Source organism: Excalfactoria chinensis, chromosome 3 (genome assembly GCF_039878825.1).
Source record: "Excalfactoria chinensis isolate bCotChi1 chromosome 3, bCotChi1.hap2, whole genome shotgun sequence".
Taxonomy (NCBI): domain Eukaryota; kingdom Metazoa; phylum Chordata; class Aves; order Galliformes; family Phasianidae; genus Excalfactoria; species Excalfactoria chinensis.
The window spans coordinates 76,032,639-76,053,265 of NC_092827.1; the positions used below are offsets into that span (position 1 = coordinate 76,032,639).

Genomic DNA, 20,627 nt, shown 5'->3' on the forward strand with positions numbered 1-20,627 from the left:
AGGGTTCATTACCTGCAGTGTCTGGTTTGGTGGCTTGGATGTGTAAGTATCCAGATTCTCTCAGAAGGTCAAATATATTCTTCTGCATGAAAGGGTACATCCGTCGAACATCTTCCCTGGTGAAGCCTACAAGCCATGGTACATAAGCTCCAAGCATCACCTGAATCACCTTTTTCAAACCTTGTATTCTGATGAAGACAAGATTCAGATGAAGCCCCTTCACAGACCTAGAATCAAATTCAGGAACAGAGTGTTAACATTTTTTGTCTCCAAATCTAAATAGAAAATATAAGTCTGACTGGAGCTGTGATGGAAGCATTTCACTGAACCAAGTATATAAAGCCCTGAAAGAACCTGTGTATAGTTGGAATAACTACAAGTATAGTTGTAACTACAGAGCAAATAGCCAGAGGGTATCTAGGAAAAGACTCACCAGTGCTGAGGCTTTCAGTTGAGATGGATGCTCACCACAAAAAGCCCACACAGGAGCAATCTCCAGAAAGAGATGCTACCTTAGTGGTGGTCAGCCCTTAAATGGGATCTGGGAGAGGTGGAGCCAAGCTCCACCCCTTCTGGTAGCACAGCTGAATTACCTTCACTTGTGCTCCTGCAGCTGACTCATCACTTGCCTCAGATGGTTCATCAGAGGTTCAGGCTGTGATCAACAGTTTCCCTTACAACCTGAAAGGTTCATGGGGTGGGGGGAAAGTGTACAGCTGGTTCCACCTCCATTCAGCTGTGTTATTTATCTGATGCCAGTTTTAGGCACTATTGACAGATGTGGTGTATCCACACTGATAGCTCTGGAAGTTGGTTCATTCTATGCTGTAGGCAACTGACTGTGTTGGGTACTTTCTGAAAAGCTTTGTTAGATCACATGCAGTGAAGCATAACTGCAACCCAGAAGAGTGAGCTAAGCAGCAGCCTAATGGCTTTAAGAACTTTCTCCCTTTATCTGCTCTCTGACTTATGTACAGCTGTGGTAGCACTCCTCTTGTTAAATGCTAAATGCTCTGCTATGATGCCATCTTCCAAAGAATGTATTATGTTTCTTTTCCTATCAGTATTTCTCAGCTTTGCATAGGTAACTGCTACACCCAGCTGCTGAAAGGATGAGCTCCTTCAACTCCCTTTGCTACTCACTGTGGCAGCATCTGGGACATATTTGTGGTAACTTGAGATCCCCAGTCTCCTCCCTGTACGTAGTATTCCTTGAAGCCCAGTCTCTTCATCAGCTTGTGAAATATCCGAGCAGTTGCAAAGGTGTCAAAGCCTGCATGTGAAGAGAAGCACCACACGTTTGTCCTAGCATGTCCTGGCCAGAGTTCACAGCCTGAATGTGCTGCTGTAAAACCACAGCATTCCACAGTGCTTCTCCTCATTCTTTCACAACAGAGAGAACACTAAGTGTTGTAAATTCAATGCAAAGTGGAGAAAAGAGAGAGAGTTGGCTGAAGTGTTACACCAAAAACTCTGTGATTCCAATGGAGCCTTTTCATCACTTACCTTGCTGGTGTGGTGCCTCTGAGAAGCCATAGCCTGGGATGGATGGGCAGATGACCTCAAACACCACATCACCACTGGCCAGGCCGTACTTGGCTGGATCCGTGAGTAGAGGGATGATCTTGTAGAACTCATAGAAAGAGCCGGGCCAGCCATGGACCATCAGGAGAGGCTGAACAGCTTTTCCATGAGGGACATAGGAGGGCTTCACATGGATAAAATGGATATTAATCCCTGCCAGACATCCAAGACAGAAAAGTTAAGTTCTGGCTCCTTCTCAGTTTCTCCTCTGGATTCTGAAGAAAGAGTCTGGCAAAATAGCAATTAGAAGAAATTACACAATCATCCTACATCAAGAAGATGACTACCTGAAAGGGATGTCTAGTATTATACCTATGTAACACATTTGCCATAGGTGGAGGTATTGATCCCAGCCCCAGACAGGGGGGTCCCAGCAGACTGAACATACTCCCCCCTCCCCACTGTGAAACCGGTTTCACAGTAATAAAGGCATGTTTAAATACACAGCATAATGCAGGCAAGACAAATGCAAGACCATGACAAAATGACATTAAAAAATACTCTGGGCTCCTAGCATGGATACATTTTGCAGCTTCCAAAAGCAATTTCAAGGCAATAGTAGAAGTAGACCTCACAGTTAATTAGTACAAGTTCAGGGCCAGAGGAAGGCCCTCTTGAAGCAGACATAAATTTATTGCTGATATATGGTGTTTGTGATCTCTATGAGCTTATTAATAGTACAGCCTACATGAGAGAGATTTCCCTTACAACACTAAGCTATTACATACACATAAGCATTCTACCATCTTAAATTAGCCATCAGAGCTGAGCATCCAGAAGCTCCTTTTCCCACATATGTTACTGACAAGAGCAAAACAAGGGCAGGAGAGGCAGCTGGGGAAGTGCCCTGCGGTGTAACAGGGAGGCACAGTGACCCACTCACCTTCGATGGTGGTAAGGAAATGAGGGTATTTGTTCAGGATTTCCACTTGCTTGCGCCAGTCAAACTTGTTCCTCCAGTAGGCCACCACCTTCTGCAGGTAGTCAGAGTTGAAGCCATAGTTGAAGGCTGCCTTTTCCAGTGGAGGTGCATAGCGAGCCTGGTCGAGGCGGCGGTGCAGGTCCTGCAGAAGGAGTGAGACTACCCAGATGCCCATTTGTGCAGTGCACCAGGGCAAGCATGTGCAGGCTCCACCAGCTTTTAGACCTCTACCTGTTACACAATGATCCTGGTTGAAGCAGTGCTCTAAGTGATCTCCTCAGTCACATGGAATATACTTTGCTGTAGGTTAACAATTCTCCCTATGCACCCAGGACTAGCAGGTCTCACTCTGGCCTTTCTGTTAACTTGAATACTTTTAGTACCAGGAGCTTTCAGGTACTGCTAGATGGGTAAAGAATAAAAAAGGGCAACTAAAGATTGGGCCCAGCTGCCTGTTGCTAATTGGCTGGACCCTTAGGGGCAGATGCTGCAATTCATTAGGAACTTTCTTTACTCCTCCAGGTGTTCTGCTGTGGGAGCCTCTCAGTCCTGCCCCTTTCTACCAAATTCTGTCCTACACCCTCCCACTCTGCCCCACCGCCTGCAGACCCACTGTCAAACTCTACCTCAATTTCCTCATCAGATGTTTCAATCTTGAAGGGGCGAATGCTTTCATCTTCTTTCCCTTGTAGGGGTTTTTCTCCCGAGCCCCACCATCCATCACCCATTTCAATACTCTTGATCTTGCGTCTAGACATCAGCCAGCAAACCAGCGCCCCTCCAACACCCACAGCAGCCACAGGGACCAGGACTGCATTCTTCTGAGAATATTGAAAAGACCTGGGGATGCACAACATTTGCATTCAGTGCAAGGGTAGCAGGACAGTGCTGAGGCTTGTTTTCACATTGATTGAGTTCAGGAAGCAACAAATGTCTAACAGCCCAGTGGAGTTGGCAGGCTGAGTACTTCTGTTGTTTTTGAAGTTCACAGGCAAGATATGGAACAACCTCTTAAAAAGCAATGAATTCCACAGACACTGGCTCAGGAATCTAGAACCAATGTAGAGATATTAAACTAACAACAGGAGTGTGAAGACAAGAAGCCTCAAGCTTACAGCTACCAGTGTTCATTAGGGATCTCATGCTCTTGCTGGTCATGACTTGCTGATCACAAGGCTTCCTTGGCCCTCTCCTCATGAAGCAGGATACCATGGGGGAATAGGGTCAATAGGATATCTGCAAGTCTATTTTAAGGAAGGTACTCAAGTGAATGGGAGAATAGTAGCTAGATTCCTCCAGGAGTGAAAACTGCAAAAGCCAAGGGGTGAGAGCAGAGAAAGAGGTCTTCAGCAGCTACTGGCAGCTTGATGTGCCCCTCTTGGCAGTGCTTTATATATAGCTTCCCTATAGATTCAAGCACCTTTTACGATGACACCGGCCCTTTAATGTAGCCTTCCACAGGTAAAGATCTCAGACTGTCTTTTTGGTGCCCCTATTTCTGTTCCAGTCATGAAATACCTGAAAGCTAAGTCACTACTGTTGGCTTTAACAGACATGTAACATGTTCCAAAGCTGTTCAAATGTGACAGCAATCGTTCCAAAATGTCATGTACTTTCATGTCCATTGAACCTGTGGGTCAAGGTCTCCAGCTTCTCCTGCAGATATGGAGAAGTACCTTTTTTAGGGGGCTGCAAGAAGTCTTCGAACAATGAAGATTTGGGTCAACTAGGGTAGGAAAAGGACTATGCAGTGTCTCAGCCAGGGTGTTGATGAAAAGTGGAGGTGTCAGCATGGAGCAGCTATTTCACTCACCTGATGTGGGACAAGATGCTCTCCCTGCAGAAGAGAAAGAGAAATAAAGATACTTATGTTCTGATAGTGCTGTCTGAATGGTACCAATCCCTAAGGACAGTGCAAAGGATTGCCAGCGCTATTTACTGCCCAGCCATGCCATTGCGAGCTTTTAAATCATAGGAGCACATCCACAATTTTTCTATTACTTTTGGATGCAATTGAGAGGGAGGACCTCAGATAACTGCTTTTGCACAATGGCTCTGTTTCTTGGCTGCTTGTTTCCATAATATTTCTTCCTTTAGCACAATTTAGATAAAAGGCCATAAACAAAGGGATAGGTGTCCTTGCTGTCTTTCATACTACGAGTGGCTGTGATACTCCAGCCACGAAAGTAGGTTATTTTGACCACTGAAGAGAGATAGCAGTGCAGCCCTGCAGTGAACTGTCAAGATCAAGGTTCATTCTGCTGATAGCCATGCTGTGCTTACTGTGCCAAAGGACTGGCAAGAGAAGAAGCTTGCAGGACCTTTATCTGCTCAGATTTCAGTGTACTGCTATACCTTTGCCACTTCTAATTAGTCCAAGCTGGATAGTGAGCTTTTAGGTCTAATCTGCCTGCAAGGAAAATGAAACATCTCCCTTGATTCTCTTTTAGCTTGATAGATTGCCCCATAAGAAAAGCACAGTCAAAACCAGAAAAACCAGAAGTGACAAGGGAAGGTCTTGTTACTGTCTCTGCCTTAAGGTAGGCAGCTAAAGAAGGGAGCTGTTTGGTGCCATAATTAAGATATCTTGAAACAAAATATGGGCATGAGTGCCATGAAAACACCTCTGCCGGCTGTTTCTTTTTACCTTGGCCCCAAGCCGTGGAAAACAAGACTGCTGTGAGCAGTGTCACCCTCCAACTTAAGCTGAACAGTTTATGAAACAGGTAACAGTATCCTCATGCACTTACATCCCAGACTATAGTGACTGAGAGGCATGAAACAAGATATCATGGCAACAGCACCAGCTCAGCACTGATACAAAAAATAAGCATGCTTGACACGGCTCTCCGAGCAACAGAAAATAAGGCTTGATTTAGTAGAATCTCCTGCCTGGTCATGTTCCAGAGAAGCCAGCTGCATGCTCCCAATAGCCTCTAATATCCCACCTCGGCTTGGGTTACCCCACGGTGGTTTCTCCCACCCCAGCCCCAGCAGAGCAGTATAGGTCCCTCCTCCCCGTGCTAAAAGGCATCTCACCAGGCATTGGGAATGACCTCCTGCCACATGCCTGTCTGCTCCTCCTCGCCTCGCTGCAGTTCTAAGTAAAGCAACAGTGGGCGTCTCTTCCGCTGGCTTCCTCTTCGGTGCTGACACTCTCATACATTGGTGCCACCTATTGACTAAATATGCACATGCAAATTAAGTTCAACAAAGTTAAACAGAGGCCAATGCAAAGTCCTGCTTAGGGAGGGAATAGCCCTTTGCACTACCATGGGCTCAGTGCCAGATACATACAGAAGGCTGCTCTTTAGAGCCTAGTTTGAAGTCCTCAAATGAATCAGAGTCAATGGGGGGATCTCGTGGCAAAGGTCAGCTGTGTATGGGGCTATACAGCAAGCACATTAGCCAGCAGGCTGGGGTAAGGGATGTTTTGGCACTCCCTTTGGCACTGGTGAGATCACCTCTGGAAGTGCCATGCCAAGTTCTGGTCTTGCTGGTAAAAGAAAGACCAGAGTGAGTCCACCATAGGGGCATGAGGCTGGCCAGGGGCTGGAGCACATGCTGCATGAGGAGAAACAAAGACCTATGCTTATTCAGCATGGAGGAGGAATAGTGTGTGTGTATTTTGCAGCAGACAAAACAAAGCAAAACTATATTAAAAAAGGAAAAGCTGATTTTCCTCACATACCACAGAAATCAGTGCTCTGCTTTAGCTCCGGGAACTAGATTTTATTCCCCCAGTAGTCAGTTAAATCATGCTGGATAAAGGCTTCTGCTTTCTAAATAGTTGCACATTGCTCTTGCTGTGTTTCAGTCCAGGAATAGCTATATTGCCAGAGGGAATGATTCTTCTCTCCACACAGTGCTCAAAGTGAAGTCCCATCACCATTGAGATCTGTGCTGATCGGCTCTCATGTTGCTGGGGTGTATATGCAGTCCCCATGCTGCCAGGAGTGTGGAAAATAGGAAGAAAACTGTAAATCCTTCATTTGGTCAAAGTTCAATGTATTGCTACACCAGAGCAATTTCTGGTTAATGCCTTTCTGGGATCACTCAGCTTTAAGGTCTGATTGCCAAAACAAAAGGTCGAGAGCTCGTCTAAAACGCAGGGTATATATACAGGGATATTGTGAGTGCTTGGACCAAAGAGACCCAGGGAGTCCAGAGGAAATCCTCCACTTCGCAGTGCTGCAGCAGCTCGACCGCTTTAAAAGAAAGATTTTTCTCCTCCTCTCTTCCAACCTCTAGTGGCGAAAATAGGCAACTTCAGGAAGAAACCGCTGACTGGTGGCGTCAAGGCATCCCCCCTGGAGCCTGCGATTCGTGTCCCACAGACACAGCGATCAGAGGAAGGGACCTAGAAAAGTGTCTCAGAGCATCTTCCTGCACTGGGGCAGGATCTCTTATCCTCAATGACGTTTTATCAACCCTTTGCTCATCACCAATCAGCAGCATGCCTGCAGCAATGGTAGAAAATACGCACACTGAAGTGTAAACATCATGTATTTTTCCCCCCCAACTAGTTTTAGAAGCTGACTATATGCAGAAGCCAAACACACGGTAACCTGCACCTCTCCTAGGAGGCTTCATAATGCAAAGGCACTCACAGCACTTCTGTAAATACTGGGTGCCCCCTGGTGGGAACAGCTCGCAGTTCACATAATAATAAAGCGTGGCAACAGGATGTTTATGAATGGCCACCTGCCTCCTGCCCTATGCCAGGGACCAGCTCTTATTACTTGGCAAACTGCTGGCTGGGGATGCTGCTGAGGGCAGGGCAATGTCTGGGAGCCTTGGAGCTGCTCTTGGAGCCTGCTCTGCATGTGGCATCACTTTGTGATACCCACCTGCTCTGTAGTACTCAAACCTTTTGTAGGATTCCTTCTAACCTAAGCCAGACGTATCATTTCCCAACATTAATTCTGAAGGGGAATGGTCTGCGCAACCCAGCAGGTCCAAGCTGGGACTGTCCATGTACATATATATCTTTTCCAGCATGTTGCATGAACAATGCTGCCTGGTAATGGGATTGCATAGGAAGACCTGGAGAGCTTAACACATGTGTCTGTGTCCTGATGTCATGGTTTTGCCAACCAACAAAGAGCCCCAAGCGTGCCACAACAGATGGGCAAAATTTTCACCTTCCTGCTGAGGCCTTGGGAGATTCAGCTGGTCGGTGGGAGATCTGCTGCATCCCTGAATGGCTGCCCCTGTGTTTGGCCTCAGTGATTACAGCCTGTGAAGAAGCACTGGGCTCCTAAGCACTTCCAAGCTGTTAATTCCTGAATTTTATTAACAAGGGTCAGATGAAACATCTGAGAGCTGATTGCAGCAACACTTCACTTCTGCCTCCACCAGCAGCACCCGTGGGGCTGCTCCACGGCATTTTATGTAAAACTCAAGACTGCCAAATTGATGATCAACTTGGGAGGGCTGTGGAAAAACTCATCTACTTCCCCTTCTCCCTTCACAAGTGCTTCTTGCCTTCCTAGGAAGCCTATCACCATTTTTTCTGCAAGTGCTGCCACTCCCCCTTCTCCCCCCATCTTTTTAGTCTTCTGCCCTGCACGGTGTACTGAATAAAAGTTAGTGTTTTCCCAGCTGAAAATGGCCCCTTCTCTGCCTCCCTTATTTCACTTCTACCTCCAGCAAGGACTGGCCCCTTCTGTTGCTAATTAGGGAACTAAGAGGCTCCCCCAGGCACTTCCCAGTGAAACCGAGCCTATTAAATGAATGGCAGGCAACATCTCAGGGGGTGGGGAGCGAAGTTACACAACAGCTGTTTGGAAACAAGCAGTTGGTTACGTGAGCTGGTTTTAGACTCAGCAACATTTAAAACAAAAGCAACTTTCAAGTCCAAAACAGTGTACTGAGGTCACTGATACCCTGGGGATAATCTGGGGGATATCGGTGATTGGAAGCAGGCAGCAGGCGGTGGGATCTGGTGCTCAGCCCAGACGCACAAAACGTGATGGTCCCCACGTGTGCACCCTGCCATGCACAGGGAGCTGGGTACATAGGTTCTTTCTGAGCTCTGGGATATGGGCCCTGCCATGCTGTGCAGCAGGACTGTTAAATCTGGAATGTAATTGTAAGGCAGAGCTCCATTGATTTTGGACACATCGATGGCATGATGATAAATGTGACTGAGGCTTTCAGTCTTGGCCAACCCAGATGCCCAACAGCCTATACACTAATGTGCTGAACGTGCTGTTCCCAAGCCTTGTCTCCCTACGGGCTGGATTCTCTGGACACTAGATACCAAAGGCTATGTTAAGTAACAAAGACAGAGGAATTTCTTAAACAGTGTGAAACTCCACACAAACTCAGTCTGTTATATATTTTTGTTGTCTTACAGTCTTAGAAGTGCACTGTGTACCTCCTGCAACAGTCACCACAAGTGACCTACAATTATCTTCTCACAAAGCACACAAGAAGAATTAAAGGAAAAAGGATGCAGCTACCAAAGGCACCTGGGAGAAGTACCAGGCTAAAGAGCTGTAGGGCAATAAAGATTCCAATATCTTATGGAAAATAATACTCTGGGTGATTTTTCATTAGTGTCATGATGGAAGTGTTGGAGAGCTGCGAGGAGCAGGCACACTGCGGGAGAGGGGCAGGCATTCTCTGTCACCCTGCTCTGTTAGGGCACTGCATAGCCAATGCCCTGGAGCTAGGCTAACTTCCTCCAGAGTAAGACTTCTGGAACATGAGAACACTCTGCAGATCTGAAGACATGTGCAGGCAAAACGAGTCTTTTGGGGAAGTCAGTCTCATGGTGTGTTCAGTTCACTGGAAATGTCAGCTTTCTGCTCTGATCCTATGCATTATTTCCTCCCTCCTAAGGAACTGTGCGAGCTACTTGCAATTATCTCTATGGCCTCCTTTCTGAATAGTCATTTATTCTCTGTATGGTTTTTCCTACAGTACGTAATTAGTTGTTATGCCTACATTGTATAACAACAACAACAGGGACATGAAGAAACTCCTCAGGTCCAGAGGCATTTAGGAAATCAAGACTGAATCAGCTGAACTTCTCACATAAGGATATGATTTTCATTTTTCATCAGAAACAGATAGTCTGGGAAACCACGACGGTTTGATATAGTGCAACAATAGCACTGCAGAAATCTCTGCTAGAGAAAATAGCACTGTGGACTTGGAGCCTTATAGGAGGACCTACAAATAAAGCTGGGAAAATAATGAGGTATTGTATTTTAAGATACCAGGCTGAATATGGTAAACAAGACTCAACAAGTCTGTAAGGATTATTTTTTCCTTCCCTTCAGCTTTACAGAGCTCTTGGCAAGACCTCTCTAAGCACAATCCCAGCATATGTAACCGACTGGCCCTTCCCAAAGGTACAAGGATAAAGCCCTTTGCAAATGGCCATTAAGAAAACTTGGCAACAACAGTTTGCAGGATGAATAATTGCCAAAGATTAATAAGCAGTTGCACAAGCAGTGGAACTAATGAAGCCTCATTTCCTATGTGTATTTGCAAAATACAGCTACTATTTGCAAATGCAAAATCTTTTAAACTGAATTATTGTAAGATTTTGCTTTCTCTGTGTACATATATAAAATTCCATCCACGCTTTCCAAGACGGCCAGTTCTCATGAAATGTGTAGAAATACATTTCATAATTGCTTTGAAGTCACTGCTTGGGGAAGTTGACTGAAACCAGTAAATATATTAAAAAACTACCGTGGGACATGTCGGGTGTTTTAGACATATGAGTATTTGTTCTGCAGAAAGCAGGGAAATAAAGTGAAGTTATGAAAGATGACATAGAAAAAAAGATCCATTTCTTAGCAGTGTTGAATGTGCAGGGGTTGCAGGGCATTTCCCATGATCAGCAATTTGATGTAAAGCAGCCAAAAATGATCCACTCTGGCTTTTTTTATTGCACTGGCAAAATCTTCAATATTGCTAGTGCAACCACGGCTTTCTTCTGCACCACGTCCAGGGGATGAAGTATTCAGCGAGGTGACCAAGCCTATATAAGAATATATAGAATGACCGGGAAAAAAATCAAAAGGTCCAACTCGAAGCTGCTCTTCCTAAAATCAGTGCATGATTTGGCATTTGTATTCAATGGGAGTAAGAACAAAGCAAAACCTAGGTAAGTGGGACAAAGTGCTGGCAGATGGAGCTCTGTATGCCAGTGGAAGTCATGGAAAGCTGAGAAAGAAAACTGCATCCTGAAAAATGCTGCAATAGAACTGATCTCAGGGAAAGGATCTGAGCACTTCCATGGCAGTGCTGAGAGAGGACACAGTGCAGAGCAAAGCGTGTATTAAATAGGAATGTATACGTTTCCTTAATAATTCCTAAATAAGTCATCTGTGTATCATCCCATGAAATCAGAGTTGAGTGCAATTACTTCTTTAATAGAAGGGCAGAGAAGAATAGAAAAAGCAGAAAATAAAATGGCATGATGGACATGGGTCAGTGGAAGCTGTGATGGGAGAAGGGAATGAGTGAGCAGCAAGGCTTAGCTTTGTGAAGAGCTGAGTTAGATGAGAGACAAACACTCCTTCCACAGCTCCCATGCAGTCACAGACCTCTGTTCTGTAGTTAACAGGACATTTTTTAAGGCTGCACCCTCTCTCTGGACTAACCACCTGAGGGCAACATCACACAATCACCCACACAGTGCTGCTGTGCCTGCAGTACTGCTCTTGGTTCCAGGAACCACAGTACCAGAAAAACCATGACAAACTAGAAGCAGCTCGAAGAGCAGCAACAGAGAGGCTGTAGCTACTCTGCAGAAGAAAAACATTACAAAAGCAAAATCCAGTTTGCCTGAGGAGCAGCATACTGACCTCCAAATAGCTGAAGAGTGAAGAGAAATCATTCAGCATAATAAAGGAAGATAGAACTAGGTGGAAATGAGGCTAGGAGAATGTGCTTAGTCTTCCTGTTGTGTTTTTCCTACCTGTGAGATACTTTTCTTGTTCTGTAATGAAAGATCAAAGCTCTATCAAAGTAAGTACAGTACAGACCAGGAATAGAGACCCTTTGCCAAGAAGGACAGCTCAAATTCATGTGAAGGCCAGGACCTGTCTAGCGGGTAAAGCATATCACTGTTGTGGGGCAGAAAAATACCATCAAATAAGCAATTATTTGAGAAAGATACATCATTTCTCCAAGAAAAATGTCTGAAGCCCTGGGAAAACCAAGCTGTTCTCCCCCATCTGCAACCTTTAAAATACACATGGTCCCAGGAAGGCTCTTTTTAGTTTGTTGGACTATAGCACTATGTTTTGAGTGTGATAAAGCAATACTGTTTTCAGGTCAGAGCTACTTCTTCTCTTTTTCACTCTTTCCCAAGGAAGACAGTGTTTGAGTCCTAGTTAGTCAGGTTGCCTATGGGAACCATTTACTATGATTCTGAACAACTATTATTTCTGTACAAATGCTGAGTTGCTGCCTAGAACAAGACATAGAAGAGAACTGAATCTATGGGATTCATATGAAATGCCACCAATGTGTACAGATAGGTGTGAGGAGAAGACACAGAGGAGTGCCTGCCCTGCGGTTCAGGTTCAGATTCCTCACTGAACAGATTTACCTACCAAAGCACAACTTCAGCGGGGCCTGATGACAGTAGGTGATGATATTCACTGTGCCAATTAACTGGTACTGAGCTGTGGCCTTGGCAGATCATGCTGGAAGAACCCAGGGAGATCAAGAACTGAGTACTGAGCAGTGTGGACAACTGAGAGCCTCTCTACAGGCCCCTAGGATGGTGATAAGTAAAGCATCCAGCCTGGTCCCCAGGCAGCCCTTCCAAGCTGCCTCACAAGGCAAGAGAGAGGTGCAGGAAGTCTCCCAAAAATAAACTGAAGTTGGGAGAGGGCAAACTGGACATGCTGAGCAAGCAAGCAGAACTGCTGCTCTGTGAGCTCGGTGGCTGCCCCAGCCTCTTCAGGACAAAGAGCAGATTTAGCAACCTGGGAACACACATAGTTGGCAGGATCACACTCTGCTAGTCCTGAAGGCAGAGTTAAGCTGCAGGACTGCAGTGCTGTGGCACTGGGCACTTGTAAGCTTTTCCCTTCCCAAGCAGAGGAAGGGAAAAGCTTACAAGTGCTCCCTGGTGGGCTCTGAACACCTCTGCCAGCACTGCGCATGACAACTGTTTTTTGCACATGGACTGGAATTGCTAATCAGCACCTCTCACCACCCCTCAGCCTTCTTGTCCCACTCCCCTCCATCTGCCTTGATGGTGAGATTTGAGTGCCACTGCTCTAATTTAGAGCTAATTTTTTCCCTACTTCTCCCTCAGCCACCCACCTGGCACCCAAATTCCAGTCTCTCCCTATCAAGCTTTGCCTTTCGTCCCTTTCTGTCTCTTTATCCTCCTCCTGTGGCAATTGACCTAACAGGGCCACACCAGCTCTTGCAGCGTGCCAGCATGAAAATAAGCTCCTAGCACGGAGTTCCTTGTGACCATGGAAAGCTGCCCAGCGTTTTAATACGTGCCAGGCCCCTAGGCGGAAGTGGAGCAGGCTCAGCTAATCCCGAAGGGAAATGATTAGCAGCTGTAGACTTATGTCTCAGTGGCACAGGATTTGAGACTTGTTTTCTTAAAAAGCACAGAGCTGAAAGCTCCAAGGTGATCTGGGGCCACCAGAAAGCACTGGAAAAGAAACAGTTTCAGACCTGCACGATGTTTAGAATGCTCGCTTTGTATCAGAAGTTTGCAAAAGGTGCTGCAGGACGTTCTTTATTTAAAATGCAGTTGGTGAAGGGAAAGCTGCATAGACAGACTTATCTACATCTAAGTAGCTAGGATGTCAACAGCAGTAAAGCCACAGCAGCGTGGTCAAGCAAGCTTGCTCAAGCCCTGACTTGACTTGTCTGGCCTTCCTGGAAGTCTCTCCTGCTGTTACTTCATCACAGCTAGAGTTTACTTACAGTTGCTATGCTGCAATTAAACATTCTGATTCTGTGGTAAGCATGTCCTAAGTGTGATGGAGCCTGAAAATGTGGGAAGGAAACTGAGCTCATGTAACTGAACTGACTCCAGATAGAAAAGAATAGAAAATGGCAACCCTTCCCTTCCCTTCCCAGATCCCTCATTTAAGAAAGGAAATTATTCTAACAGGCTGGTTATAGGTCAGAATTGTACCAATTATGGTAGATCTTGAAAAAAACAAAAACATGAGGCACATCTACTGTCTCCTGACAGAAAGCTTGTTTGCAAATACGGCCTGCTAGATCCCTTCCCTACAGTCTGCAGCAATATGTATTTTCTCTGAGATGAAGGAGTCAACACACAGCCACACAAGTCTACCTTAGACCTTAGAGACAGTCTAATGTGTCATATCCTCCAAAAACAGCCTGCTGTTTTCAGGTTCCTGTTAAAGACTAATGATCAAAGAACAGACAGCTTTTGTTTTCACTCTAATACTGAATATAGTCTGTATCTCTATTTGAGCAAGAGCAAACTAAGTGAATGTTTTGAGAACCACTGGCTCTCAGGAAAGAGGACTATTTATTTCCTTTCCCCATTTTCTGCATAGTTTGTGTTGGTAGCTCCATGCCTCGCAGACCTTTGTGCTTCTGTGGCACAATGGCTAGAACCCAGAGCACGTGAGCTTGGAGGAGAGGCCACGTTATTCAAACATACAAAAATTAATTGAAAAAAAAGGCACAGATTTTCCAATAGATGGCACAAATTGCGGCTCTTCCGGCATTCTAAAGCCTTATCTGCTCTTTACCAGCATCCTCTGTATGTTCTCACAGTGAGTAACTTAAAACTGAACATGAGAATGGGAAAGGACATCAGTATTCAAGTACTCATTGCTCTGTGTCAGTTTCTAGCATCTCCAGCTCTCACATTCCACTGTTGAAAAGCAATGCACAAACGGTATCTGGCAACACATTCAATGACCTGACATGAAGATAAAGATACAAAATATTCTGTTGCAGAGTAAATGGCAGAAGTCTCCTTAGCTGGAGAGGAAGTCATCATGAGAAGGTAGTTTTATTTTTCCTGGCTGTTCCTTCCTGGCTTTGTAGGGTCTTTGCCCATAGGCTGTTTTCCTGAGAGAAGTAGTCAGTGACATTAATTTGATGTCATTATACCCTGTTTTTACTGGCTTCTGGAAAATATAGCCCTTGTAAGCATGAAAGAAAAAAGAGATAAGCCCTCAGTGACCTGTGCAAAAGCAACAGCATCCACAGCTATCTGTGCTCCTCAGCCATGACAGACCCCTCCCTGCTGCACAGACCCTCCTAGTCCAGTATCCTACCCCTTGCCCTGAGACAGGGACAGAAAAGGGTGACCAAATATCTCCTGGTGCTTCATCATCTGTTCATAGTCAATGCTGGCAATGGAAATTCAGTCTTCGTGCTGGGTCCTCTAGGGTTTGTCAGTAGTGCATCAGTTCAGCTTTCCAGGTACTCTCCTGCTCTCTTACTTCACTTGCAGGGTGATGTTATCACATCCTTTCCCCTTTTGAATACCAAGAGGAGGAGAACATGTCCACCGAAGCAGAGACACACTGGCAAGCCTGCAATGATGTCGGTCTGCAAAATCTGGAAGCCAGCAGCCTGCTCTGATTAAGGCCTCACGCTTTATTCATTCTCCTTTGAGTTTTGGGACTGTAGATACAGTCAGCTTTGTCTTACAGCTGGACGTGGAAAAGGGTCATTTCACAATCCTTTGGAGCTGCTCCAGGTTTGCTGGCCTCCGGTACATGTCCCACTGTGTACTTCTGACATTCCCTTTCCATCTGAACTGCCCTCCCATGTGTGATATTGCCAGTATTACTGCTCCAGACTGCAGCATGCTATCATGCAGAAGCTGTCACTTCAACTGAGTTCAGTCTGGTGTCCACTTTTCTTGCTGGCTATTTTCTAGATCACCAACGTCTGCATGAATCCCAGCCCACATGTTCCTTCAGCACAGGGTTAGATGGGGAAAGATGCCACAGATGGCTTTTCTCTGCAGGAAAAGCCCATCTTTGGCTCCCTTCCCAGGGTCTCAGTGGACTTCTGGAAGCAGCAGTGGAAGCTGAGAAGATACATGGCCTTTATGGAAGACATCGTGACACAAATGGGAACCAGTTTGTACAGTTCAGCCTCTTCCCAAAAGGTTCTGGTGGGTCCTGTGAATCCTGCAGTCTGGCAGGGCAGGAGGAACTGGGCCAGAAGACATGACTTGTATCTGTTGTCTGCGTGGTTTGTTAAAACATCTCAGATGTGAATGGCTCTTCTGTTCAGCTCTGCCTGTATTGGGGAGCCACACTTTGGGAGAGTGGCTGTGGATGTGCTAGAGCACGCAAGTCACGATGTACAAAAGATCTACACCAAAACATAAATGAAAGAGGTTAAAGGGGAACAAATGTTGGTTGATCTTGTCCACCATGCTTCTGGGAGACAGCCCAGTGGAGCTGCTGTCTGCTCAGGGCAGAAGGGCTGGGATTCTTACAGACACAGTGATCTTCAGAGCACAGAACTTCAGGTGATGTCATTTTCTGTCATGGCAGCTTGCTTCATGGGGTGGCATTTCTGTAAAAATCCCTTTAAACAAACCCCTGTGACCAAAAAACACGAGCATTTAACTACAGGATGCTGGGCTCTTCTGAAACTGCATACTAGGATCCACTGAGGTGAATCACTCCATCCATTAAGGGGAAGATCTGAACAACTAGATCATTATTCCCAAGCCATGTTAGGCCATCCATGATGCAAAACTTACCATCAGAAGACAGAATGGTCTGCTGCCCAAATTAATTCTTATCAGTTAGCGTATAAGTCATAGTACTCCTGTTTTCATATATTTTGCTGCCTTTTTTTAATTGTCCATTTATTGTCTCTTTCAATACTATGCATATCATAGAATTACCCAGGTTGGAAAAGACCTTGAAGATCATCAAGTCAATATCCTTGCCTTCTTATTCTACACACTGCTGTACCAAGCTACCACTTAATTACTCAAGGGGTGGACTACCTTTCCTCAGGTCCTCCTTGCTCAATCTCTCTGTTTCCTAAACCGTAAGGAACATGTTGCCACCCACATTGCTATCTCTGAAGGATTTCAAGTGTTCCATCCAGCTTCTGGAGAACTTGTGCTCCTGTGTCACTTCAGATAAAAAGGTCCAGTCTTCAGTCATTCATACTTTTCCCTGGAGGATTCTGATGGAGAAGGATTTAAAAGCTGATCAAGAAGAAAGAGTCCAAAAACAGCTTGTTCTTTTTTGAATATTCTCATTCAGTATCTCTAAGACTTTTCAACTGTTTACTTATCCTTCCCTTCTGCAGTTTCCCACCACTGGAAGCTATTGTCCATCTAATGCAGAGCAGAACATGCCTGTAAGCTCAGACCAAATCCAAACCACTTCTTGTAATGTTCCTACCACTAAAGCATCCTCAAATTGCTGTGAAATCCCAGAGAATTAAGCCCTTAATGGCAGAAGCTGGCTTCTCGATTTTTATTTGCATATAAAGACTCATACACGTTTCATTACTATGAAACTGCAGCTGTAACCCTGGAGCAGAGCTCATTGCCTTTCAGTTTGTGACGGCACTTTTCCCACAAGCATATCCCAGGTCTTATGTTCCCCATCTCCTATGTACTCAGAACTGATGATGGAATCACCTTTGCTGCTGCACATCTGGGCTGCCTTTCTTCCTTTCTTGCATGCTCCAGGCTGCTGCACCCACAGAGCTCTGCTGAAAGCCAAGCGATAGGGCCATGGCTCCCCTGCACAGCCACCTTAACAATTTGCCATGCTCCCCTGCTCATAGCTGTCTTCCCAGCACCCAGTGCCACAAATAGCACTTTTCGTGAGTCTTCTCCGATATAGCACCATAGGCTACCAGATACTTGCAAAGAAAAACCCCATCTTTTTCAGCAGGTGTCCTGAGCCCCCCAGGAAGTGTTTGCTGTTCTCTGTTTGCAGATCTTCTCTCATTTATCTTGCCATCCAGGTCACTCATCACTTCCTGATGTTAATGCTGGAAGATAGGGCTACTGAGCGCAAGAGTGGCAAAACTGTCATTCTCCAGCTGGGCAAAAGTGGAGCCTCACTCAGCAAATATTGACACGTCTGCAAGCAAACAGAAGGCAGCTTTCAGCAAGCAGCTCTCTGGCTCCCTGAGCAGAGGCTGGACCAGAGATGCTTGGTGCTTTGTGGTTACGAGCTGATGTTTACCAAGTACGGGATGCACGTATGGATCTCCAGCAGCTGTGATGACAGTGGCAAAATCATGGGTTCACAGGAGTCGCCAGCAACGTGCCTAATGCCTACCTGCACTACAAGTGGCTGCAACCACTTCAGCTTCTGGAAAATCAAGCTGTCTCTGCCACCCCTCAGCAACTTCCAGGCAAGAGTTCTTCAAGAAAATATTCAAGACAGTCTCTCCTTAAAATGGTTAGCACAAAAAGCATTTTGTTCCAAGTCTCAAGTTCCCCTGACTTCCAGTTCTAAAACATGGCCTATGATATTTAGATGGTTATCATCCCTCCTGTGGGTAGTTGGATGTAGGGAAGTCACAAGTGTGAGTGCATATAAACACAGAAGTCATCAGACTGAGTCCTTCTCATGGATCCATGAATTCAAGTAGCCAGTCTTTCACGGAATCAACTGTAACCGAAATCCCAAAATGTAGTTCTTACGCCTTATAAAAACTACAGATTAGCATACACTGTAAAATGGGAGTTTTATGTCTCCTTTCAGACTGCTGCCTGCAAGCTAAAGGACCGCACTCCCTGCACAGATGGAGCAGAGCCCTTTTCACTAAGAAGAGATGGGGTTGCAAGGAAGGGGTCTTGATGGATTGGGTTCGCTTCCTGGCCCACCCCCTATGACTTTGAGCAAGTTATTCGATCTCTTAATGCTTTAGCTCCTATCCATGAAAGGGAGGTGATAATGCTTTCTCTCTGCAGCTCTTTCTTTTACCTACTTAGGCTAAAAGCAACTTGACTATTTTTCTTTTTCTTTTTTTTTTCCCTCCCCGGTGTTCCTGTGTTTTCTGTTTGTTTGTATTTCTAATATGTAGGTTCTTCTGAAAGTAATGACTTCTACCTATTTTCATGGTAAATGGTACAGAGGAAAAAAACCACATTAACACTATTTGATAGAGCAAATTCTCAGCTACCAAACACTCTATTTCAAAGTAGGTATCACTATTAGCTATACATTTCCATCAGTGATGATCAAAAGCCTAAATGCTGTCCTTGTTAAAATCTGCACCAGCGGAGGTGACCCACTCTCACAGTCACCACTGCTGAAGTGCAACACCCACAGCCTTTCTGTGCTCACATCCACTGACTGGCCTCCAGAAATGTTTAGCAAGCATCAGTGAATGAATGTCAGTGGGTGCCATCTTTTCCACATGGAGGAATTCAGTGACACACCTTTGCTTCATACCCACTTCCACGTCGAACACCTTCTGTCAAACTGCCCCCCTGCTGCCATCTGTCACACGGCAACAAAATGTAAGGGAATACTGATGAGAGGGTTCAACTGCTACAGCCATTCTACCAATGTAATCATGCAGGAGGCATTACTTCCGGAGCAGCCCTCTTACAATTAGACTCTGATCTGCAGAAGGAGTTCCTGTATTCTTCAGCAAATACAAATAATTATCTGTTCTCATTTAGAGCTCGAAGGCACCACCATGTAAGGCAATAAATAACGAAAGGATGACTCAGATCCGTAACTGGCACTCTATGGATCTTAGATTGGGAACTAAGGGGAAAACAATAACTTCAGGAGTCACCATGAGTGAGTCCCTTTCCTGAATGTCCAAATTATTTCTTTACACTTGTTTTACACTCCCTGATTTGTCTCTGGTGCCTCTGCCTCTCATTTGCAGAGTAAAGACAACAGCTAATCCCCAGTTCCTTTCCCCAGCATTAAATAAACACATTAACTAATGTGCGTGCTTTGGAGAGAGGCCTGATCCCTGCCCACAGAGCACGTCGTCTCTCTTATTCCTTGTAGTCTCTTGCCATTTGTCATTTCCAAATCAAAACTATCAGTTTCCTAGAGAAGGGACTTTGTGTCACACAGCACAAAGTGCCTACAGCACTGTAGTACATAAGCAAAGCCATTAGTGTAGACTGTACAGGCTTTCTTATTATTTCTTATTATTATTAATTCTTATTATTATTAATTTACTGGAGTAAGGCAGAAACCACATATTTTCTACTAAACAGCTTCGCTGAGCCAGATATTGGGTGATGACATGTATGAAAAGTGTGGAAAAGGAGACTGGGAGATGCAGTCTAGGGATAGTGGAAGAGAGCATGAAGATTTGATTGGTGCCGGACCAAATGTCTCACTGCTGCAACAGTGACAGCCCAAGTGCTGAGCAGAACAGGAAGGCACAGAAGTGCTGCCTTGACAGCACTGATGTTCTGATCCAAACCTCAAATTCTATGAAAAATAACCCCTATTTAATAGCAAAGAATTTCAGCTGTTCCTCTCCTCTGGCCTACCCTATTCCACCGTGTCTCTGAACAGGCCTATGAGTTCCCATCTGGAGTCAGTTCTCTTGCCAAGATCATTGGAAATCACGTTCAAAAGCCAGAGCCAAAACTGCTGTATGCCTCCAGTGCTTGGAAGTCCACTAGTACAACTGAATTACAGGGAACAAACATAGCTAGGCATGTCGCTGGAGTTCTGGGACAGGGACAGAGAGAGAGAAGAGGAAAGCACAGCATGAGGCAAAAAGGAAAAGAAACAAATACAGAAGACACTGAATGGGCCTAAAGGTAAATTAAAGGGGCAAACTGGTGATACCATTTGTAAATTATTCCTTGAATGATGGTTTGCACAGTGACAGTCACAGAAACATCAACAGCAGGCACAGACACTTCAATGGGATGGCAAGTTGCATTCCCCTTTCAGAAGTCCTGGATAATGACACTACATAGGTAACAGTACAGGGCTTTCAGCATATATGATGCTGAAAATGATGGCTGGCAACTTTTTCCTACAAACTACTTGCAGGATAAAAACACATAGGTAGAGACAGTAACCATCACCTATGCATGAAAGACAGTGTGAAGTATCATGTTATCCAGTGGCTGGTCTCCCAGCTGGACACTGGGAAAAGTAGGACTAAACTGCACCTCTGTCTTCTGTGCCTA

General features: G+C 45.3%; 1 protein-coding gene across 1 annotated transcript in view; it reads right to left on the reverse strand.

The window, feature by feature from the left end:
* Positions 1 to 20,627, reverse strand: part of LOC140250682 (epoxide hydrolase 1-like) — a 28,427-nt gene that overhangs the window by 3,306 nt on the left and 4,494 nt on the right. The window contains exons 2-8 of the mRNA XM_072333580.1: positions 5,546 to 5,688; positions 4,320 to 4,343; positions 3,133 to 3,346; positions 2,468 to 2,648; positions 1,507 to 1,737; positions 1,144 to 1,273; positions 13 to 227 (exon numbers count right to left, since the gene is read on the reverse strand). Of these exons, the coding sequence (XP_072189681.1) occupies positions 13 to 227; positions 1,144 to 1,273; positions 1,507 to 1,737; positions 2,468 to 2,648; positions 3,133 to 3,346; positions 4,320 to 4,343; positions 5,546 to 5,574 (1,024 nt within the window). The 5' untranslated portion in view covers positions 5,575 to 5,688. The remainder of the gene's footprint in view (positions 1 to 12; positions 228 to 1,143; positions 1,274 to 1,506; positions 1,738 to 2,467; positions 2,649 to 3,132; positions 3,347 to 4,319; positions 4,344 to 5,545; positions 5,689 to 20,627) is intronic.